Source organism: Oncorhynchus clarkii, chromosome 18, assembly GCF_045791955.1.
Source record: "Oncorhynchus clarkii lewisi isolate Uvic-CL-2024 chromosome 18, UVic_Ocla_1.0, whole genome shotgun sequence".
Classification (NCBI taxonomy): domain Eukaryota; kingdom Metazoa; phylum Chordata; class Actinopteri; order Salmoniformes; family Salmonidae; genus Oncorhynchus; species Oncorhynchus clarkii.
In genome coordinates, this window is record NC_092164.1 from 23,913,700 (window position 1) to 23,938,916 (window position 25,217).

The 25,217-nt window shown below is 46.4% G+C and overlaps 1 protein-coding gene across 1 annotated transcript; it reads left to right on the forward strand.

Moving 5' to 3' along the window:
* Positions 1–24,931, forward strand: LOC139373236 (matrix-remodeling-associated protein 5-like). Its single transcript, XM_071113515.1, has 11 exons — positions 1–343; positions 545–766; positions 1,371–1,500; positions 4,348–4,586; positions 4,894–5,045; positions 6,629–7,112; positions 14,877–18,760; positions 19,006–19,963; positions 21,695–21,881; positions 22,147–22,289; positions 22,460–24,931. The coding sequence occupies exons 1-11, from the start codon at positions 294–296 to the stop codon at positions 24,051–24,053; spliced, it is 8,043 nt and encodes a 2,680-aa protein (XP_070969616.1). The 5' UTR covers positions 1–293; the 3' UTR covers positions 24,054–24,931.
* Positions 24,932–25,217: the final 286 nt, after the last annotated feature.

Sequence of the window (25,217 nt, forward strand, 5' to 3'; positions counted from 1 at the left end):
GATTAGCCATTCACTCACCCCTTGCTGTCGGTGGAAGGCGCATCCTGCACTGTAAAGTTTTGGGCAAAAGTGTAATTTTCTTTGCAAAGTTTCTCAAGGGCTACACACGAAACAAAACGGATACTTCAAACAGTCTATCGAAGCCCTGTGCGCATTTCTGTCTACGGATTTTACATCGGAATTTCTTGTAACTATGTTATTCTTTGGGGAGTTTGTCATTATAGGACTTTATAACTATGGAGTTTTGCGCTTCGTGAAGAGTGGCATTGAGGAGAAGCCAAAGCCATGGTAAAATGGGATACAGTGAGTCTGGATCTAAATTAAGGTTAATACAAATTATAAGGTGAGATGTTTAACATTTTCCTTTCGGTTCAGGTCATACCATGTTTGATGTGCGTAACGATGCGTTCATACAGTGGTCCCTAATTTCGCGCATAGTCTATCGATTTTCTCTACTGTGAAGTATTTTGTCAGAGATCATCTTTTCATTTGTATTTGGGTACTACTGAAATAGGCCTATAATGAATCTGTAACCCTCGACCAGCTCCAGTGATAGGAACACTTTGTGGTGGATGGATGCGCAGCTGAAGATGGCCCGTCCCGCCGCATTCATATTGATACTGTCCATGCTGATGGTGCCAGTTACAAGTCTCCCCTGCCCGCGCCAGTGCACGTGCCCTCAGGCCACAGAGGTGCACTGCACGTTCCGTTCCCTGCTCGCCGTGCCCGCCGGCATATCCAGACAAGTGGAGCGCATGAACCTGGGGTAAGCCTGGTGGATTGGCTTTATTCAATGACCCGCAATGAGACCGTAGGCCTAAAAAAACAAGCATCACGCACAATAATACCGATAGACGTACAGTATGGGTAAAGTGCATAAAGTATACGATCTTTATTTATGCATGTGCATTGTAGACCACTAAAAATAAATAATAAGCAATCAAAAAGTCACTTTTCATTAAAGGCCTTTAGAATTGTTTACAATTAAGTACTTGTTCAAATGTGCTTAGCATGTGACTGAAATTAATCTCTCTGCAACTCACAAGTAAATGTGCATAATGCCTACAGTGAAGTCTGATGTAATCTTATTATATGCTTATTATATACCCCATGCTTTTTACTGAGTCATTTCACTTATGAGCTTTAGCCATTTCTTAAAAAGAACAGAGAAGCCCACCCACTGTATATGTTCCCAACTACAATACCACTTTTAATTGACAATGTTTTGATCACGAGGTCTTAAATTCTGTCGGGTCTTTAACACTGTCTCCTCACACAGTCAGAAATGAAGGCACTTTGCTCCACAAAGAACAAGTCAAGTACGTTAATAGTCAGTCATGAATTGCTTGTGTCATTGTTGTTTCCTGTAGGTTTAACACCATACACCACGTGACTCAGACCTCTCTGGCTGGGTTGAGGAAGCTGGAGCTTCTGATGATGCATGGGAATGATCTCTACAACATTCCCAACGGGGCCTTTAGGGATCTCATGTCCTTACAGGTACAAATCAAATCAAATTGTATTTGTCACGTGCGCCAAATACAACAGCCCTTAACCAAACAATGCAGTTTTAATAAACATTTGTGTTAAGTAAAAAAAAAAAATAGATAAGTAACTTTTTTTAAATAAAATAACAAATAATTAAAAAGCAGCAGTAAAATAACAGTAGCGAGGCTGTATACAGGGGGTACCGGTACAGAGTCAATGTGCGAGGGCACCGGTTAGTCGAAGTAATTGATGTAATATACGATATACATCAAATCAAATCAAATTTTATTTGTCACATACACATGGTTAGCAGATGTTAATGCGAGTGTAGCGAAATGCTTGTGCTTCTAGTTCCGACAATGCAGTAATAACCAACAAGTAATCTAGCTAACAATTCCAAAACTACTACCTTATAGACAGACACAAGTGTAAGGGGATAAAGAATATGTACATAAAGATATATGAATGAGTGATGGTACAGAGCGGCATAGGCAAGATACAGTAGATGGTATTGAGTACAGTATATACATATGAGATGAGTATGTAAACAAAGTGGCATAGTTAAAGTGGCTAGTGATACATGTATTACATAAAGATGCAGTAGATGATATAGAGTACAGTATATACGTATACATATGAGATTAATAATGTAGGGTATGTAAACATTATATTATGTAGCATTGTTTAAAGTGGCTAGTGATATATTTTACATCATTTCCCATCAATTCCCATTATTAAAGTGGCTGGTGTTGAGTCAGTGTGTTGGCAGCAGCCACTCAATGTTAGTGGTGGCTGTTTAACAGTCTGATGGCCTTGAGATAGAGGCTGTTTTTCAGTCTCTCGGTCCCAGCTTTGATGCACCTGTACTGACCTCGCCTTCTGGATGATAGCGGGGTGAACAGGCAGTGGCTCGGGTGGTTGTTGTCCTTGATGATCTTTATGGCCTTCCTGTGACATCGGGTGGTGTAGGTGTCCTGGAGGGCAGGTAGTTTGCCCCCGGTGATGCGTTGTGCAGACCTCACTACCCTCTGGAGAGCCTTACGGTTGTGGGCGGAGCAGTTGCCGTACCAGGCGGTGATACAGCCCGACAGGGTGCTCTCGATTGTGCATCTGTAGAAGTTTGTGAGTGCTTTTGGTGGCATGTAGGTAGAGTTAAAGTGACTATACATAGATAATAAACAGAGAGTAGCAGAAGTGTAAAAGGGGGGGGGGGGCAATGCAAATAGTCTGGGTAGCCATTTGATTAGCTGTTCAGGAGTCTTATGGCTTGGGGGTAGAAGCTGTTAAGAAGCCTTTTGGACCGAGACTTGGCCCTCCGGTACTGCTTGATGTGCGGTAGCAGAGAGAACAAGCAGAGAGACAATTTTTAGGGCCTTCCTCTGACACCACCTGGTATAGAGGTCCTGGATGGCAGGAAGCTTGGCCCCAGTGATGTACTGGGCCATTTGCACTACCCTCTGTAGTGCCTTGTGGTCAGAGGCAGAGCAGTTGCCATACCAGGCAGTGGTGCAACTAGTCAGGATGCTCTCGATGGTGCAGCTGTAGAACTTTTAGAGGATCTGAGGACCCATGCCAAATCTTTTCAGTCTCCTGAGGGGGAATAGGCTTTGTCGTGCCCTCTTCACGACTGTCTTGGTGTGTTTGGACCATGATAGTTTGTTGGTGATGTGGACACCAAGGAACTTGAACTCTCAACCTGCTACACTACAGCCCCATCAATGAGAATGAGGGTGTGCCTGGTCCTCCTTTTCCTGTAGTCCACAATCATCTCATTTGTCTTGATCACGTTGAGGGAAAGGTTGTTATCCTGGCACCACACGGCCAGGTCTCTGACCTGCTCTGTATAGGCTGTCTCATTGTTGTTGGTGATCCGGCCTACCACTGTTGTGTCATCTGCAAACGTAATGATGGTGTTGGAGTCGTGCCTGGCAGATGTGTTGTTACCTGTCCTTACCACCTGGGGGCGGCCGGTCAGGAAGTCCAGGATCCAGTTGCAGAGGGAGGTGTTTAGACCCAGGGTCCTTAGCTTAGTGATGAGCTTTGAGGGCACTATGGTGTTGAACGCTGAGCTGTAGTTAATGAATAGCATTCTCACGTAGGTATTCCTTTTGTCCAGGTGGGAAAGGGCAGAGTGGAGTGCAATATAAATTGAATCATCTGTGGATCTGTTGAGGCGGTATGCAAATTATGGTGGGTCTGGGGTTTCTGGGATAATGGTGTTGATGTGAGCCATTATCAGCCTTATTAAGCACTTCATGGCTACAGACGTGAGTGCAATGGGTCGGTAGTCAAAATGACAGTGAAGACACTTGGCAGTTGTTCAGCGCATGCTCGGAGTACACGTCCTGGTAATACGTCTGTGAATGTTTACCTGTTTAAAGGTCTTACTCACATCGACTACGGAGAGAGTGATCACACAGTCGTCCACAACAGCTGATGCTCTCATGCATGCTTCGGTGTTGCTTGCCTCAATCGAATATAGAAGTAATTTCGCTCATCTGGTAGGCTCGTGTCACTGGGCAGCTCGTGTCTGTGCTTCCAGTAATAAACAGGAAATGTTGATTAACATGAAATATCACCTCAGTACTGTACAGTAGGAAATAGAGTATAGTACCAGGCAATTGTTCCATTCTATTATTATATTCTACTCTATTCTACTATGTTCTATTCCAGAGTTTCCCAAACATGGTCCTGCACCCTGGGGCCCCCCTGGGTGCACGTTTTGGTTTTTGCCCTAGCACTACATAGCTGATTCAAATAATCCAAATTTGACGATGTTTTGGTTATTTGAAGTTTGGGAAACCCTGCTCTATTCTATTAGGATGATAACTCACTCCCCTCTGCCTTTCTCCCCCTCAGATGCTGAAGATGAGCTATAACAAACTGAAGGAGATCAACAGACACACTCTCCAGGGTCTGTGGTCTCTGACCAGACTCCACCTGGACCACAACCGTCTGGAGTTCATTCACCCAGACACCTTCCAGGGCCTCACCTCCCTACGTCTCCTACAGCTGGAGGGGAACAGACTGCAGCAGCTCCACCCCTCTACCTTTTCCACCTTCTCCGTGATGGGACACTTCCACGTCTCCACCCTCAGGTGAAGCCTAGCATGAGGAACTACAGTACCCATAATGCTCTGGACAATATTTGGTTTTATCTTGGTATCGGGCGCTTTCTCAATTCGTCTTTCATAGATTATTTGCGTCCTCTCTCCTCACCGCCTTCTCAAAACCCATTGTAGAAGAAGGTCAGAAGGGCAGGACCTTGTACCTTTTCTAATGCAGTTGAAAATGAGGCAAGGAAATATGATGTGAGGAATCACGGAAAGAGGAATTGAGATGGAGCCAAGATGTTCCTGAAGCTAATGTTATAATGTCCCTCCTGTCTCTTTATCGATACATCAGGCACCTGTACCTGTCGGAGAACAGGCTGACCTCGCTGCCCCAGAAGCTGCTGGGAGGAATGCCCCAGCTGGAGAACCTCTTCCTGCATGGGAACCCCTGGACATGTGACTGCAGGATGAAGTGGTTCGCCGACTGGGAAAAAAACTCACCAGGTTATGTAAACTCAGCTAAAAAATAAACATCCTCTCACTGTCAACTGCGTTTATTTTCAGCAAACTTAACATGTGTAAATATTTGTATGAACATAACAAGATTCAACAACTGAGACATAAATCTCCTCCTCATGGACTGCACCAGATTTGCCAGTTCTTGCTGTGAGATGTTACCCCACTCTTCCACCAAGGCACCTGCAAGTTCCAGGACATTTCTTAGGGGAATGGCCCTAGCCCTCACCCTCCAAACCAACAGGTCCCCGACGTGCTCAATGGGATTGAGATCCGGGCTCTTCGTTGGCCATGGCAGAACATTGACATTCCTGTCTTGCAGGAAATCACGCACAGAACGAGCAGTATGGCTGGTGGCATTGTCATGCTGGAGGGTCATGTCAGGATGAGCCTGTAGGAAGGGTACCACATGAGGGTGGAGGATGTCTTCCCTGTAACGGACAGCGTTGAGATTGTCTGCAATGACAACAAGCTCAGTCCGATGATGCTGTGACACACCGCCCCAGACCATGACGGACCCTCCACCTCCAAATCGATCCCACTCCAGAGTACATGCCCCGGTGTAACGCTCATTCCTTCGACGATAAACGCGAACCCGACCATCACCTCTGGTGAGACAAAACCGCGACTAGTCAGTGAAGAGCACTTTTTGCCAGTCCTGTCTGGTCCAGCGACGGTGGGTTTGTGCCCATAGGCGACGTTGTTGCCGGTGAAGTCTGGTGAGGATCTGCCTTACAACAGGCCTACAAGCCCTCAGTCCAGCCACTCTCAGCCTATTGCGGACAGTCTGAGCACTGATGGAGGGATTGTGCGTTCCTGGTGTAACTCGGACAGTTGTTGTTGCCATCCTGTACCTGTCCCGCAGGTGTGATGTTCGGATGTACCGATCCTGTGCAGGTGTTGTTATACGTGGTCTGCCACTGCGAAGACGATAAGCTGTCCGTCATGTCTCCCTGTAGCGCTATCTTAGGCGTCTCACAGTACGGACATTGCAATTCATTGTCCTGGCCACATCTGCAGTCCTCATGCTTCCTTGCAGCATGCCTAAGGCATGTTCACACAGATGAGCAGAGACCCTGGGCATCTTTCTTTTGGTGTTTTTCAGTCATTAGAAAGGCCTCTTTAGTGTCCTAAGCTTTCATAATTGTGACCTTAATTGCCTATGGTCTTTAAGCTGTTAGTGTCTTAACGACCGTTCCACAGGTGCATGCATGTTCATTAATTGATTATGGTTCATTGAACAAGCATGGGAAACAGTGCTTAAACCCTTTACAATTAAGATCTGTGAAGTTATTTGGATTTTTACGAATTATCTTTGAAAGACAGGGTCCTGAAAAGGGGACATTTCTTTTTTTGCTGAGTTTATTTTATTTACTAGCTACTCAGTGAATGTACCTATTCGTCAGTGATGGCAGACACAATTGGATCAATGCTCAAAGCATAATGCAGCTGTCATTTTACACATTTGTGCCTTGAAAATGTATGTCCAAAACCTAACCAAACTTCACATTTGGAATTTCAAACATTGAATAATGGTGTTAATGTTCCCTCTCATTTTCCTTTCTTCGTAGGTGTGCTGAAGTGTAAAAAGGACAGAGCCTACCCAGGAGGTCAGCTCTGCTTTATGTGTTACTCCCCAAAGAGCTTACGAATGAAAGAAGTCCTGGGCCTGGACACACTGGTCTGCTCCAGCCCCGTTATCACCTCCCCTGATCGACCTACGACCCAAGAGGACACAGAGACCGAGGTCATGACCCTGGAGGAGTTCAAGGGGTCGTTCGGCAACATTACCCTAGGCCTGACGGACGAGCATGGGAACAAAGTGGATCTGGAGTGCAGCATCGGAGAGCCCCGCAGGGAGTCGTCTAAGGTCAGCTGGGAGCAGGTCAACCCTCTGCAGCTGGCCTATAATGTGAGTATCTCCATGGATCTGGAGTGTCCCATCAACAGGGACAATTATGAGAGACTCTGGAGGCTGATTGCCTACTATAGCGACACGCCCGCTCACCTGCAAAGAGAGATCATGCTGACTAAGGAGCCGGTGCCCAGCTACAGGTAGGCTGGATTAAGAAAACGCTTTTTCATTTATCATTATGGGCCAAATTCCAACTTCTACTTGAGTAACATTTTCACTTAGTCATGCAATGAGACCAATGCGCGTGAACATTTGTGGAAGTTAGGATTTGCCCATATGTGATTATTATGTGATTTTATGTGTTCATTTTAGAGTGGTCCTCGATATAGGGCACGGTTGTCAAACTCATTTTCCCCAAAGGCATTCGGTCTTCACCGAGGTCCGGAGGGCCACACTTATGATGAATTATATTTCCTCGCCATCAAAATGTGCAAAAATTGTCTTCACTCCATTTTTCGATGCTCCCTGACTGTCTAGCTTTCGTTTCGATGACTGTTAGCTAGCTAGACAGAGTGAAGAGGTTGTAAATGTGGGTCCATTATCATTTCTACACAGTCTTGATTTGGTTTTAGTCATTTAAATGTTGGTTGAGATCGTTTTTTCCCACAAAAAATAAATACATTTACAGTACCAGTCAAAAGTTTGGACACACCTATTCATTCCAGGGTTTTTCTTTATTTGTACTATTTTCTACATTGTAGAATAATAGTGAAGACATCAATTCTATTAAATAACACATATGGAATCATGTAGTAACCAAAAAAGTGTTAAACAAATCAAAATATATTTTATATTTGAGATTCTTTAAAGTAGCCAAATCAAATCAAACTTTATTTGCCAAATACAATAAGTGTAGACTTTACTGTGAAATGCTTACTTAGAAAATATTTACCAAGTAGGCTAAAATAAAAAGTAATAATAAAAAGTAACACAATAAAAATAACGAGGCTATATACAGGGGGCACCGGTACCGAGTCAGTGTGCGGGGGTACAGGCCAGTTGAGGTAATCTGTACATGTAGGTGGGGGCAAAGTGACTATGCATAGGTAACAAACAAACAGCAAGTAGCAGCAGTGTGCAAAAGGGTAGGGGGGTCAATGTAAATTGTCTGGTTGCGATTTTTATGAATTGTTCAGCAGTCTAATGGCTTGGGGGTAGAAGCTGTTGAGGAGCCTTTTGGTCCTAGACTTGGCGCTCCGGTACACCTAAGCCGTGCGGTAGCAGAGAAAACAGTCTATAACTTGGGTGACTGGAGTCTCTGACAACTCTGGCTTTCCTCTGACACCGCCTATTATATAGGTCCTGGTTGGCAGGAAGCTTGGCCCCAGTGATGTACTGGGCCATTCGCACTACCCTCTGTAGGGCCTTACGGTCAGATGCCGAGCAGTTGCCATACCAGGCGGTGATGCAACCGGTCAGGATGCTCTCGATGGTGCAGCTGTAGAACCTTTTGAGGATCTGGGGACCCATGCCAAATCTCTTCAGGCCCCTGAGGGGGAATAGGTTTTGTCGTGCCCTCTTCACTACTGTCTTGGTATGTTTGGACCATGATAGTTCATTGGTGATGTGGACACCAAGGTACTTGAATTCTCGACTCACTCCACTACAACCCCGTCAATGTTAATGGGGGGCTGTTTGGCCCGCCTTTTCCTGTAGTCCACAATCAGCTCCTTTGTCTTGCTCACATTGAGGGACACTGCCAGTTCTCTGACCTCTTCCCTATAGGTCGTCTCATAATTGTCGGTGATCAGGCCTGCCACTGTTGTGTCGTCAGCAAACTTAATGATGGTGTTGGAGTCGTGTTTGGCCACGCAGCCGTGGGTGGCCAGGGAACACAGGAGGGGACTAAGTATACACCCCTGAGGGGCCCCAGTGTTAAGGATCAGCGTGGCAGAAGTGTTGTTGCCTATTCTTACCACCTGGGGGCGGCCCATCAGGAAGTCCAGGATCCAGTTGCACAGGGAGGTGTTTAGTCCCAGAGTCCTTAGCTTAGTGATGAGCTTTGTGGGTACTATGGTGTTGAACGCTGAGCTGTAGTCAATGAACAGCATTCTCACATAGGTGTTCCTTTTGTCCAGGTGAGAAAGGGCAGTGTGGCATGCGATTGAGATTGCGTCATCTGTGGATCTGTTGGGGCGGTATGCGAATTGGAGTGAGTCAAGGGTGTCCAGGAGGATGTGTTGATGTGAGCCATGACCAGCCTTTCAAAGCACTTCATGGCTACCGATGTGAGTGCCACAGGGTGGTAATCATTTAGGCAAGTTACCTTCTCTTCTTTGGGCACAGGGACTATGGTGGTCTGCTTGAAACATGTAGGTATTACAGACTCGGTCAAGGAAAGGTTGAAAATGTCAGTGAAGACACTTGACAGTTGAGCCGCGCATGCTTTGAGTACACGTCCTGGTAATCCATCTGGCCCAGCGGCTTTGTGAATGTTGACCTGTTTAAAGATTTTGTTCACATCGGCTACCGAGAGCGTTGTCACACAGTCATTCAGAACAGCTGGTGCTCTCGTGCATGCTCAGTGTTGCTTGCCTCGAAGCGAGCATAAAAGGCATTTAGCTCGTCTGGTAGGCTCGTGTCACTGGGCAGCTCGCGTCTGGGTTTCCCTTTGTAGTCCGTAATAGTTTTCAAGCCCTGCCACATCCGACGAGCATAGAGTCGGTGTAGTAGGATTCAATCTTCATCCTGTATTGACGCTTTGCTTGTTTGATGGTTCGTCTGAGGGCATAGCGGGATTTCTTATAAGTGTCCAGATTAGTCTCCAGCTCCTTGAAATCGGCAGCTCTAGCCTTTAGCTCGATGCATATTTTGCCTGTAATCCATGGCTTCTGGTTGGGATATGTACGTACAGTCACTGTGGGGATGATGTCATCGATGCACTTATTGATGAAGCCGATGACTGAGGTGGTGTATTTCTCAATGCCATTGGATGAATCCCGGAACATATTCCAGTCCGTGCTAGCAAAACAGTCCTGTAGTGTAGCATCCGCGTCATCTGATCACATCCGCATTGAGCAAGTCACTGGTACTTCCTGCTTTAGTTTTTCCTTGTTAGCAGGAATCAGGAGGATAGAATTCTGGTCAGATTTGCCAAATGGAGGGCGGGGAGAGCTTTGTATGCATCTCTGTGTGTGGAGTAAAGGTGGTCAGGGATTTTTTTCCCCTGGTTGCACATGTGACATGCTAGTAAAAATTTGGTAGAACTGATTTAAGTTTGCTTGCATTAAAGTCCCCGGCCACTAGGAGCACCGCTTCTGGGTGAGCATTTTCTTCTTTGCTTTTGGCCTTATAGAGGTGATTGAGAGCGGTCTAAGTTCCAGCTTCGTTTTGTGGTGGTAAATAGACGGCTACGAATAATACAGATGAGAACTCTCTTGGTCGATAATGTGGTCTGCAGCTTATCATAAGGTCCTCTACCTCAGGCGAGCAATACCTCGAGACTTCTTTAATATTAGACATCGCGCACCAGCTGTTATTGACAAAAAGACACACTTCCCCACCCCTAGTCTTATGAGAGGTAGCATCTCTGTTCTGCTGGTGCATGGAAAATCCCGCTAGCTCTATATTGTCCGTATCTTCGTTCAGTCACATCTTGGTGAAACATAAGATGTTACAGTTTTTAATGTCCCGTTGGTAGGATAATCTTAATAGTAAGTCATCAATTTTATTTTCCAATGATTGCACGTTAGCAAGAAGAATGGAAGGCATTGGGAGTTTACTCGCTCGCCTCCGGATTCTCAGAAAGATCCTCAATCTGCGTCCCCTTTTCCGGCGTCTTTTCTTCACGCATAAGGCTTGGATCTGGACCTGTTCCAGTGAAAGCAGGATATACCTCTTGTCGGACTCATTAAAGGAAAAAGTTTCTTCCAGTCCGCGGTGAGTAATCGCTTTTCTGATGTCCAGAAGTTATTTTCAGTCATAAGAGACGGTAGCAGCAACATTATGTACACAATAAGTGAAAAAATAAGTTACACCAAACGGAAAATAAATTAATAAAATGGCACAATTGGTTGGGAGAATGTAAAACGTCAGCCATGTTCTTTGGTGCCCTTTGCCTTGATGACAGCTTTGCACACTCTTGGCATTCTTTCAACCAGCTTCATGAGGTAGTCACCTGGAATGCATTTAAATTAACAGGTGTGCCTTGTTAAAAGTTAATTTGTGTAATTTCTTTCCTTCTTAATGTGTTTGAGCCAATCAGTTGTGTTGTGACAAGGTAGGGGTGGTATACAGAAGATAGCCCTATTTGTATCAGGAATCAAGGTAAGACCCAGATGCAGACACGTCGAATTAACAATGGTTTAATAATCCAACAGGGGCAGGCAATAGCCAGGTCAAGGCAGGCAGGGGTCAGTAAACCAGAGGTGGGGCAACGGTACCGGACAGACGGCAGGCTCAGGGTCAGGGTAGGCAGAGGTCAATAATCCAGAGGTAGGGCGAAGGTACAGGTCGGCGGTCAGGTGTTGGCAGGCAGGTGGGCTCAGAGTCAAGACAGGCAAGGGTCAAAACCAGGAGGGCGAGAAAAGAGAAACTGGGGACAAACAAGATGAACTGGCAACGGACAAACAGAGAACACAGGTATAAATACACAGGGGATAATGGAGAAGATGCGCGACAACTTGAGGGGGGTGGAGACAATCTCAAGGACAGGTGAAACAGATCAGGGTGTGACAATTTAGTAAAAGACCAAGCCAATATTATAGCAAGAACAGCTCAAATAGGCAAGAGAAACGACAGTCCATCATTACTTTAAGACATTAAGGTCAGTCAATTTGGAACATTTCATGAACTTTTAAAGTTTCTTCAAGTGCAGTCGGAAAAACCATAAAGCGCTATGATAAAACTGGCTTTCATTAGGATTGCCACAGGAAAGAAAGACCCAGAGTTACCTCTGCTCCAGAGGATAAGTTCATTAGAGTTACCAGCCTCAGAAACAGAGTAACAGACACATCTCAACATCAACTGTTCAGAGGAGACTGCGTGAATCAGGCCTTCAGGGTTGAACTGCTGCAATGAAACCCCCACTAAAGGACACCAATAATAAGAAGAGACTTGCTTGGGCCAAGAAACACCAGCAATGGAAATAGACCGGTGGAGATCTGTCCTTTGGTCTGATGAGTCCAAATTTGAGACTTTTGGTTCCAACCACCGTGTCTTTGTGAGACACAGAGTAGGTGAACAGATGATCCCCGCATTGTTGGTTCCCACCGTGAAGCATGGAGGAGGAGGTGTGATGGTGTGGGGGTGCTTTGCTGGTAACACGGTCTGTGATTAATTTAGAATTTAAGGCATACTTAACGAGCATGGCTACCACAGCATTCTGCAGTGATACGCCATCCCATCTGGTTTGCACTTAGTTTGTTTTTCAACAGGACAATGACCCAAAACACACCTCCAGGCTGTGTAAGGGCTATTTGACCAAGAAGGAGAGTGATGGAGTGGTGCATCAGATGACCTGGCCTCCACAATCACCAGACCTCAACCCAACTGAGATGGTTTGGGATGAGTTGGACCACAGAGTGAAGGAAAAGCAGCCAATAATTGCTCATCATATGTGGGAACTCCTTCAAGACTGTTGGAAAACCATTCCATGTGAAGCTGGTTGAGAGAATGCCAAGAGTGTGTAAAGCTGTCATCAAGGCAAAGGGTGGCTACTTTGAAAAATATAAAATATAAAATATATTTTGATTTGTTTAACACCTTTTTGGTTACTACATGATTCCATATGTGTTACGTAATTGTTTTGATGTCTTCACTATTATTCTACAATATAGAAAATAGTAAAAATAAAGAAAAATGAGTAGGTGTGCCCAAACTTTTGACTGGTATTGTACAGTGCCTTGCGAAAGTATTCGCCCCCCTTGAACTTTGCGACCTTTTGCCACATTTCAGGCTTCAAACATAAAGATATAAAACTGTATTTTTTTGTGAAGAATCAACAACAAGTGGGACACAATCATGAAGTGGAACGACATTTATTGGATATTTCAAACTTTTTTAACAAATCAAAAACTGAAAAATTGGGCGTGCAAAATTATTCAGCCCCTTTACTTTCAGTGCAGCAAACTCTCTCCAGAAGTTCAGTGAGGATCTCTGAATGATCCAATGTTGACCTAAATGACTAATGATGATAAATACAATCCACCTGTGTGTAATCAAGTCTCCGTATAAATGCACCTGCACTGTGATAGTCTCAGAGGTCCGTTAAAAGCGCAGAGAGCATCATGAAGAACAAGGAACACACCAGGCAGGTCCGAGATACTGTTGTGAAGAAGTTTAAAGCCGGATTTGGATACAAAAAGATTTCCCAAGCTTTAAACATCCCAAGGAGCACTGTGCAAGCGATAATATTGAAATGGAAGGAGTATCAGACCACTGCAAATCTACCAAGACCTGGCCGTCCCTCTAAACTTTCAGCTCATACAAGGAGAAGACTGATCAGAGATGCAGCCAAGAGGCCCATGATCACTCTGGATGAACTGCAGAGATCTACAGCTGAGGTGGGAGACTCTGTCCATAGGACAACAATCAGTCGTATATTGCACAAATCTGGCCTTTATGGAAGAGTGGCAAGACGAAAGCCATTTCTTAAAGATATCCATAAAAAGTGTCGTTTAAAGTTTGCCACAGGCCACCTGGGAGACACACCAAACATGTGGAAGAAGGTGCTCTGGTCAGATGAAACCAAAATTGAACTTTTTGGCAACAATGCAATGGCGTAAAAGCAACACAGCTCATCAACTTGAACACACCATCCCCACTGTCAAACATGGTGGTGGCAGCATCATGGTTTGGGCCTGCTTTTCTTCAGCAGGGAGAGGGAAGATGGTTAAAATTGATGGGAAGATGGATGGAGCCAAATACAGGACCATTCTGGAAGAAAACCTGATGGAGTCTGCAAAAGACCTGAGACTGGGACGGAGATTTGTCTTCCAACAAGACAATGATCCAAAACATAAAGCAAAATCTACAATGGAATGGTTCAAAAATAAACATATCCAGGTGTTAGAATGGCCAAGTCAAAGTCCAGACCTGAATCCAATCGAGAATCTGTGGAAAGAACTGAAAACTGCTGTTCACAAATGCTCTCCATCCAACCTCACTGAGCTCGAGCTGTTTTGCAAGGAGGAATGGGAAAAATTTCAGTCTCTCGATGTGCAAAACTGATAGAGACATACCCCAAGCAACTTACAGCTGTAATCGCAGCAAAAGGTGACGCTACAAAGTATTAACTTAAGGGGGCTGAATAATTTTGCACGCCCAATTTTTCAGTTTTTGATTTGTTAAAAAAGTTTGAAATATCAAATAAATGTCGTTCCACTTCATGATTGTGTCCCACTTGTTGTTGATTCTTCACAAAAAAATACAGTTTTATATCTTTATGTTTGAAGCCTGAAATGTGGCAAAAGGTTGCAAAGTTCAAGGGGGCCGAATACTTTCGCAAGGCACTGTAGGTGGATTGTATTTATCATCATTAGTCATTTAGGTCAACATTGGATCATTCAGAGATCCTCACTGAACTTCTGGAGAGAGTTTGCTGCACTGAAAGTAAAGGGGCTGAATAATTTTGCACGCCCAATTTTTCAGTTTTTGATTTGTTAAAAAAGTTTGAAATATCCAATAAATGTCGTTCCACTTCATGATTGTGTCCCACTTGTTGTTGATTCTTCACAAAAAAATACAGTTTTATATCTTTATGTTTGAAGCCTGAAATGTGGCAAAAGGTCGCAAAGTTCAAGGGGGCCGAATACTTTCGCAAGGCACTGTATATATTAATAATGATTAAACCACCCGCAGGCTGGAATGAATGGGCCTTGAGTTCAATACGTGATATAGAGCATCTCATTTCATACTGCTATGTTATGTTTTATGTTATGTGTTTTTTCCTTCTTGATCTCCAGGTACAGACAGGACCTGGAGAGAGATGCATTGTACTACACAGGGGTTAAGGCTAACATGGTAGCTCAACCATCCTGGCTAATGCAGAGCTCTATGGACCTGCAGTTGAACAGGCCCCAGTCCACTGGGAAGAGCGTCAAGCTGATCCTCAGCACCCACCTCACACAGACCGTGGAGCCTGAGCTGGAGCGCAGACACCGTAGGACATGGGTCATGATAGAGAACACAAACACTACTAGGACAGTGCTGAGTGTTGTAGTGGGCAGCCCTGCTGTGATGGACTGTAACGTGTTGAGCTCAGGAGACACGGCGGTTCGCTGGATGCTGCCAGACGGGACCCAGCTGGAGGCACCGTACAGCAGCCCAGACAACAGGGTGTCAGTGTTGAGCACCGGTAGATTGGATTTTAAAGCTGTAGGACACTCAGACTCAGGGCTATATTACTGTATCGCCCAGGTCTCTGACGACCTCACTGTCCTCCCTTTCCGCCTGACGGTCGAGGAGTCCTCCAGTCCTCCCCCTCTTGGAGGGGATGAGATGGCACCTACCCTCGTGGAGGGGTTCACCGGTGTTCCTCTCACTCTGAACTGTGTCGTGTCTGGCTCTCCTGACCCTGAGATTAACTGGATCCTTCCTGACAGCAACATAGTGAGTCACAGAGCCAACTCTTCTAGAGCGCTGGTGTATTCCAACGGAACTCTGAGAGTCCCAGAGAGTCGACTGACAGACAGTGGATATTATAAGTGTGTGGCCATGAACCAGCATGGTGTGTATTCCCTGGCTACTAAGGTGACTCTCACCAGACAGTTAGGAGCAGAGATACGACCACTGAGGAGAATGAGGCCACAGTCTGCTTCAGGGGTCAACACCAGGGTCAAAGCCCCCATGGAGGACACAGAGGAGGCATCAGGGGACGATGAGGACAGGCAGGAGGAAGTCCCCTCCTCGCCTTCCTCCTCATCTTTCTCCTCCTCCTCATCCCCGAGCCGTGTGGAGCTAATGAAACGGAGGAGAGGTCAAAGTTCAAACAGGGGTGGTGCTCATCCATTTAGAAACACGTGGAGGCGACCTGCTGTACCAAGAAAACCAACCACGACAGGGACAAATGATAAAGACAAGAAAAACACAGTGGAGATGAGAAGGAGGATTAACGTGGCAAACAAAAATATAGACCCGGAGAAGTGGGCGGACATTTTGGCCAAAATCCGTGACAAGAACGGACAGGCTAACACAAACATAACACCCAGCTCAACTCACCTCACCACAAGGAAGAAGCAGGAGTCAACAACAACAGCTAGCGCTAAGCAGACACAGTCTCCGGACAACATAGAGGGATCAACAGACAACCTACATGAGGAAGAGGAGGAGGAGCTATACACACCCACTACTACACCGCATATATCCACTCGACACACTACTTACACTACAGACTCAGATGTGGATACAGCCACAAATCATGCACTTTTCACGCAGCCAGTCACAGAGCCTGTCACATCTGTTCCCCAGCAGCTCAGTAATACTGTCACACACACAGAGACACAAGGCAGGCACACAGTCACACACACACACTCCCAGACCCTGGGTCAGCTGCATGTGAACGTCTGGACCAGTTCTTTGCACAACGACTCTTTACAAGGAGAAAATCAAAGCACCACCCCCACCACTGCTTTAACTACAGATGTTGACGCGGTTACAGAGTCTGATATCTCACCCACGTCTGAGGATAATCAGGGGGCGAAAGACGCTAACGGACCCAGTGTTGTTAACAGCTTTAATGAAGGAAGTGACGCATATTTAGACAGAGCTGAACTTGACCCATCCCTCGCCACCACCACAGTTCGAGGGTACTCTGAATCGGAAACAGAGAGAGATGAATTTGATCACTCTCTCACCGAGACTCAGACCACAACTGCTAAACCAGACACACATACTCAGCTAAAGCAGCATACAAGGTCTAATATAACCCATCTTCCACTCAGCGCACCCTCTCCCACGACCGAGCTCACTTCAGCTGTGTATATGAGGAAGGAAACTCCAGGGGAGGTGGCTACTCGACTCAGAAACCAGAACCCCAGGAGGAGGAATGGGGGCGGGGGCAGGAGAAGACGGCCCAATACGGGCAGAAAGAAGCCAAAGCCTAATAATCCGTTGAGAAGTGATTTTACAACCGCAGCCACACCTAAGGACGCGCTCCCAACAACTACCAAGGCAACCACTGCCACATGGACTAAAATAGAAGCGTTCGACAAGGCCAAAAGCATGACGGACAGGTTTAATACCGCAGTTCCATCAACGGGCAGCCAAGCAACGTCATCAGGCAGAGTGAGTCACGAAGAGAACACAGTAGCCTCTTTATACGAAGACAGGATTGACCCTTCAGTGAAACCTACAACTCGCTCCGAGACAAAGGGCACCCTTTCACCACACGCCAAACCACTGTTCGGGAGCACAACAGCCCCACCGGCATCTCCTACAGCCTCTTTAACAGAAACATACAAACAAACGTCCCAGAGCAGCCATCACAGAGCAGCCCCAGAAAGAGCCTCTCAGACTCCGAACACTCCGAGCCCAGTCCCAGAGCACTCGGTTGTGCACACGACAGCCAGTCAGGGGAATTTGACAAGCATCCCCCTTCCTGCAGTTAAACCAACCGAGACAACACAAAGGGGAGGCAGCGCTACTGTAGACCTTCACCCTGTTCCAAGTCCTGACAAGTCCCCGGAGAATCGCAACACTCGCCCGGGAGTGCCAGCAGATGGACAGCTCAACACACCAGACGATCGATATACAACAGGTACTACTGAGGTTAAAAAGGCGCCGGTCAAAGAGATTGACAGCGTGTCCCCATCTATCCGGCATGAAATAACCAGAGCACACGGCACAACACACGCCCCGGGTGCCTCAACAAAAGAGTCCTTCCATGAGGAGGCAGAACATGAGGAGGCTCGGGTTAGCACCACTGAAAGGCTGGTGACATCTGAAAGCTCTTATCGCGGATCCGGTCCCGATAAAACAGCCGCTATTAAGCCCAGAACAACCTTTGATGGGCACTATAACATCAGAGAAAGCACTTCCACCACTGGCAAAGACCAAACACCAGTGGAAAATGTTGCAGTTTCTGTTGCTGCTACTACCTCAAAAGATGTTACTCCCACTATGTCACCTGTCACCTCCACATCAGTTAGGACATCCATAGTTTTCCCCTCTAGGGTGAGGCCTCAAATCCCTGTACTAAACTTTCCATCCACTAGGGTCAGGAACCAACCTTCATCCAGAACAGTGGAGGCTCCCTCCAACTCCAACCACATCCCAGACAGTCACAGAGAGAGAGTCCTCATCTCTCAACCCGACCAGAGGAACAACCCGATCCTCAACAGAGGAGACTCCATCCTAATCACCAGATCTGACCCCAACAGACAACCACCACCAGCCGACTCCCACACCACTACTAAACTAGAGTCAACTGACATCAAGCCTGATCCAGTCACCGGTGTTAAACCAACCACCACAGAACCCAGAACACCCCACAGGACAGTCACAAACACAAACACCCAGATGGTCAGACAGACGACCATTACAACCACTCTCGCATCCACCACCACAAAGAGCTTTTCTCAGACTTCATCAGTGTCTTCATCGAGGCCTCAGAGTCCATCTGGTGGGGGCCAGAGGACAGAGACCCCTACCCAGACACAGGGGTTATCAGGTGGGGTGTCGGGAGGTGGTCAGAGACCCCCCGTAGCAGGGCCTGTTGTAAGAGGGAAGCCCCGGATCACCAATGTGGATGTGCGGACAGTGACAGTGAATGCAGAGATGGATGCACAGCTGCCCTGTGTGGCTGTAGGGGAGCCCAAGCCTTTCCTCTCCTGGACGAGAGTCTCCACTGGTATGTATACCAGTACTTCCTTTTCTGTTCTCCCCTTCTTAGAACATCCTCCTTCACCCTCTGTTACAGAACGACACAGCTGTATGTAAGCCTGTTAATGTAACAAAAAAGGAGAACCCTATTTGTTATGATATAAGCTATGCTCCATTCTTATGCGTTTCAACAGACAACATGTTGTAGAAACAACCCTTTATTGTTTTAATCTGTTTGATGTCTTGAAACACACATTATTTTGATTCATGCAGGAGCGACAGTAGCCCAGAACACTCGGGTCCAGAGGTTCGAGGTCCATCCCAACGGCACGTTTATCATCCGTAACAGCCAGCCCCAGGACCGAGGCCAGTACCTCTGTATGGTCCAGAACCAGTATGGCGTGGACAAGATGGTGGTCTCCCTGACGGTCCTGGCCCAGCATCCCAGAGTGCTCCAGCCGCGCTACCGCGATGCTACCGTGTACCACGGGGACGGCATCGATCTGGAGTGCCAGGTACAGGGACATCCCATGCCCCGGGTCACCTGGGTGCTACCTGACAGGGTCCACCTCGCTGCGCCCCCAGCCCCGGGCCCTGCCAACCCATTCAGTGGCCCCCAGCCCAGCCCACAGTCTGGCCCTAAGCACGTGGAACTCCTCAGTAACGGTACTCTCCGGATAACCCAGGCCAGCTACACAGACAGAGGGATCTATAAATGTATCGGCAGCAGCGTGGCGGGAGCCGACACCGTCTCTGTCCGCCTCCATGTGGCAGCCTTGCCTCCAGTCATCCAACAACCTCGCTATGAGAACATGTCCCTCCCCGAGGGCAGCACGGCCTACATCCACTGCACCGCCAAAGGAGCCCCTACGCCCGTCATGCGCTGGACCACGCCCGATGGAGTCCAGCTCCTCACCTCGCAGTTCGTCAACGGACGTAATTTCTTTGTCTTCCCCAACGGGACCCTGTACGTCCGTGGGCTAGGCCAAGGCGACGCGGGGAGATATGAGTGTGTGGCCAGTAATGCGGTAGGAGCCTCCAGGAGAACCAGCATTCTGACAGTACTGAGACTCCCATCCTCCACCAAGGCCAGGATTACTTCCTCATCTCCCCAGAGGTCTGACGTGGTCTACGGGGGGCTGCTGAGGCTCGACTGCATTGCCACAGGAACACCAGAGCCCAGGATCGTCTGGAGAACCCCCTCTAAGAAACTAGTGGATTCCCAGTACAGGTATGCATCTTCTGGCATCTTTTTCACTCATTGTCTAATATGCCCTTCAGGCCATTGTCTGTATGTATAGTGCCTTCAGAAAGTATTTATACTTTTGACTTTTTCCACATTTTGTTCTGTTACAGCCTGAATTTAACATTGATTCAATTGAGATGCTATGTCACCCAATACCCCATTATGTCAACGTGGAATTATGTTTTTAGACATTTTTACAAATGAATAAAAAATGAAAAGTAAATAAGTATTCAACCCCTTTGTTATGGCAGGAGTAAAAATGTGCTTAAAAAGTCACATAATAAGTTGCATGGACTGTGTGTAATATTAGTGTTTAATGTGATTTGTGAATGACTATCTCATCTCTGTACCCCACACATACAATTATCTGTAAGGTCCCTTAGTCTAGCAAACACAGATTCAATCACAAAGACCAGGGAAGTTTTCCAATGCCTTGCGAAGAAGGGCACCCATTGTTAGATGGGTAAGAATGTAAAAAACAGACATTGAATGTCCCTTTGAGCATGGTGAAGTTATAATTACACTTTGGATGGTGTATCAATACTCCAAGTCACTACAAAGGTACAGGCGACCTTCCTGCCGGAGAGGAAGGAAACCACTCATTTCACCATGAGGCCAATGGTGTCTTTAAAATAGTTAGAGTTTAATGGCTGTGATTGGAGAAAACTGAGGATGGATCAACAACGTTGTAGTTACGCCACAATACTAACCTAAATTACAGAGTGAAAAGAAAGAAACCTGTACAGAATTAAAATGTTCCAAAACATGCATCCTGTTTGCAATAAGACACTAAAGTAAAACTGCAAAAAATGTGGCAAAGAAATTAACTTTAGGTCCTGTTATAAAAAGTGTTATGTTTGGGGCAAATCCAACACAAAACATCACTGAGTACCACTCATCATTTTTTTTCAAGTTATGATTAAAAAATATATATAACTAACCACAGGCAAAATCCTAGAGGAAAGCCTGGTTCAGTCTGCTATCCAACAGACACTGGAAGACAAATTCACCTTTCAGTAGAACAATAACCTAAAACACAAGGCCAAATATACACTAGAGTTGCTTACCAAGATGACATTGAATGTTCCTTAGTGGCCTAGTTACAGTTTTGACTTATATCGGCTTGAAAATGTATGGCAAGACTTGAAAATGGCTCTCTAGCAATGATCAACTTGACAAAGCTTGAAGAATTCCTTCAAAAGTAATGGGCAAATATTGTACAATCCAGGTGTGCAAAACGCTTAGTGATTTACCCAGAAAGACTCACTGCTGTAATCGTTGCCAAAGGTGATTCTAAAATGTATTGACTCAAGAGTGTGAGTACTTATGTAAATGAGATATTTCTGTATTTTCTTTTCAATATATTAGCAAAAATGTCTAAAAACATGTTTTCACTTTGTCATTATGTGGTATTGTGTGCAGATGAGTGAGAAAAAAATATTTAATCAATTTTGAATTCAGGCTGTAACACAACAAAATGTGGAATAAGTCAAGGGGTATGAATACTTTCTGAAGGCACTGTATATCAACTATCATCATCAGATGTTATCATGAATGAGAAGGTTTACTAGGAAATCATACAGGCACATTTTCTATTCCCTAAAGGTTAGCTGAAAAACCATCAAAGGAAGACCTAACATGGTTGCTATTAACAGCAGGAAAAACTGTTATTCACAAACAATAACAACTTGTTTTTTTTTGGGGGGGGGGGTTCAGCTTTGACCCCAGGATAAAGGTGTTCACCAACGGTTCTCTGGCCATCCAGGCCACGACAGAGAAAGATGATGGGGACTACCTGTGTGTGGCCCGAAACAAGATGGGGGACGACTACATGCTTCTGAGGGTTAACGTCCTGACCAAGCCGGCCAAGATTGAGCAGAAGCAGCTGCTGGCCAGTCAGAAGGTCTGTCTTTTGTCTTAGGTTTCTATGTAAATAATGGGTTACATCCCAAATGGCACCCTATTCCCTGTATAGTGCACTACTTTTGACCAGAGCCCAATGGGCCTTAGTGAAAAATTGTGCACTATATAGGGGTTAGGGTGCCATATGGGGCAGAACATTGGTGTTTTTAATGTGATATTTTAATGTGTTGCATGTGAGTGCAAATATTTTGGTCGGTTTTCTGTCTGATGTACGATTGGATAGACAAATATTTTTGAATTTGAAGGTGATGTATGGAGGAGAACTGAAGGTGGACTGTGTAGCGTCTGGCCTCCCCAACCCTGAGATCCGCTGGGCTCTGCCGGACGGCACCATGATCAACACACTGAAACAGACGGATAGTAGTGTTAGAGGTGGGCGCACCCGCAGGTACTTGGTGTTTGTTGAATCGGCATCAACTTAACTTTACACATACCGTAAAATGTTATTGAATGACATAATACAGTATGTACATTCAATCTGTTATTGAATCACATTAACTGCATAGTCGATAAGAACCACAACACTATTTCCAAACAATCCCCCCCCCCCCCCCCCAGATACGTGGTGTTCGACAACGGGACATTGTACGCCAACGACGTGGGGATGAGAGAGGAAGGAGACTACACCTGCTACGCTGAGAACCAGATAGGGAAGGATGAGATGAAGGTTCACGTCAAGGTGGTGGCGGACCCTCCGATCATCAGAGACAAAACTCAAAGCCCGAGAGTCGTCAGGGTTCTTTATGGGGAGACCGTGTCTCTGAAGTGCAGCGCCAAGGGAGAGCCGACCCCAGTCATCACATGGCTCTCCCCCACTAACCGGGCCATTTCCTCCTCCCCCACTAAGTACCAGGTCCATAATGATGGCACATTAGTGGTCAAGAAGGCGCAACGCTTTGATGCTGGTAACTACACCTGCACAGCTAGGAACAGTGCCGGCCAGGACCGCAAAGTCACCAGGGTGGATGTCCTTGTGACGCCGCCGACCATCAACGGACTGAGAGGTATGGTCAACACTATCAGAGTGACGGCTATAAGGGACCAGCAAACAATGCTGGCCTGCGAGGCTGTGGGGACACCCATCCCCCGGGTCATGTGGGTGTTACCGGAGAACGTCATCCTCCCGGTGCCATACTACGGCAGCAGAATGACGGTGCATCGTAACGGTACGTTGGATATACGTTCGCCGAAGGGGACCGACTCGGCTCAGCTGGCCTGCATCGCACACAACGAGGGCGGGGAGGCCAGGCTGATAGTCCACTTGGAGGTTAGAGGGATGGTAGAGAGGCCGCAACTCAGAGGGCCCAAAACAGAGAGCCTCTCTCTAACGGTAGGCAGTACCATGACCCTGAACTGCTCCTTTGAAGGAGGCCCAGCACCCCCAACAGTAACCTGGATCCTCCCTAATGGTTCCCCCCTCATGAGGGGTGCCCAGTTCTCCAAGTTCTTTCACCGACCTGACGGCTCCTTGGTCATCACTAACCCCTCTGTCTCTGAGAGTGGTATGTACCGCTGCCTGGCGAGGAATGTAGCCGGGCTAGTGGAACGTACTATTACTTTAGCCCCGGAGAGGAAACCAGAGATCAATAACCGCTACAACTCCCCCATCAGTATTATGAATGGGGAGAGCCTCCAACTCCACTGTCTCTCTACGGGGGACCCCCTCCGGCTGACGTGGACCCTGCCCAGTGGGGTGGTCCTGGGGCGGCCACAGAGAGCCGGTCGCTACGCCGTATTGGCCAATGGGACGCTCGCCATCCAGCAGGCGTCCGTCTACGACCGCGGCTCCTACGTCTGCCGAGCGGCTAACGAGTACGGCAGCGCCCTGCTCTCCGTGCCCGTCATTGTCATCGCGTACCTGCCTCGCATCACCAATGGCCCGCCTCCTGTGATGTATGCTCGCCGCGGCGTGGCGGTCCAGCTGAACTGTGTTGCCACTGGGATCCCCCGAGCTGAGATTGCCTGGGAGACACCGGATAGGGCGCGGCTAGCGGTCAGTGCCCAGCCACGCCTCTTTGGCAACAAGTACCTCCACCCACAAGGCTCTCTTATCATCCAGAACCCCACACAGAGAGACCAGGGCTCCTACAAATGCACCGCCAGGAATGTGATAGGGGTCGATACTAAAGCCACCTATCTACATGTATTCTGATTAGCCTTAGACAAATAGTTGTTTTTTATCATATGCCCAAGAAACTGCCAAAGGAGCTGAGCACGGCCAATGCTTTTCATCCATCCACATGACGTTGAAGAGACTTTGCATCACTGTCTACGCAAAGTAAAGATACACTTTCCAACCGGTAGCTAAACAAACGAGCCTCTGTGTACGCAGTAGCTGTGCTGTATGTGTCGTGTGACGTCATTCAAGGCCATATTTCAGCTGCGTTTAAAAAAAACAAACATTTTGCAACAAAGCCATTTTTCACTCATCAAAAAACACTTTGCAATGAAGGACTTTAATAGAGAGCAAAAAACTGTAGTATTACTATTTGTAGCATTTATACAGACTGTATATGAGAGCATATGACTTTTCATCTAGGCTGCTTCTCTTTTCCATCTCCTGCGCTGACAATGACAATTGTGTGTCAAACTGTGTAGATTAGCGTAGCTAAATATCTTGTTACGTTCGATTAATGAAAATATTCAAAATGATATACTGTTGACACAGAAAATATCCAATACTGCTGCGATGGGGACGATTCCAGGGGTCCAAGCAACAACGGCAGGCGTTACAATTATGAATAACTGCTTCACAATCATCCATATTATCTTACTATCTTAACCAAAAGGTATTTTTCAAGGACCGCTAACCCTGCTATTTACAGGAGCGACTCACACAGTACCGCTACTGTGATTATTGTACACGCAATATGGTTTAGATCTGCTTGCAACCCTCATAGGTGTCAACATCCGCTCCTAAAATAATACTAATGTGTTTTTACATACCCTCATTATTAAATTATTTGTCTTTAACAGACTCTGATGTATAGGACTTTTACACGTTTTTAATAAAGAGACGCTCAAAATCCATCGTAATCTTGGAGAATATTACTTCTGTAAAGTTTGAGTAAAGACTATGGATGCATCCCAAATAATGCACTATATGGGAAATAGGGTGCGTTTTAAGGTGCAGCCATAGTTTATGGGCCCCGGTCCAAGTAGCACACTACAAAGGGTATAGGGTGCAATTTGGGAAGGGGGTAAGAACTTCAAACTAGGTCAGGACAGATTAAGGATCCGTCTTCCAAGAGTAAACATTTCAAACGTAGCTCTGGGAATTATTATACAGTCATGGTCCCTCTCTTGCTAAAAGGAG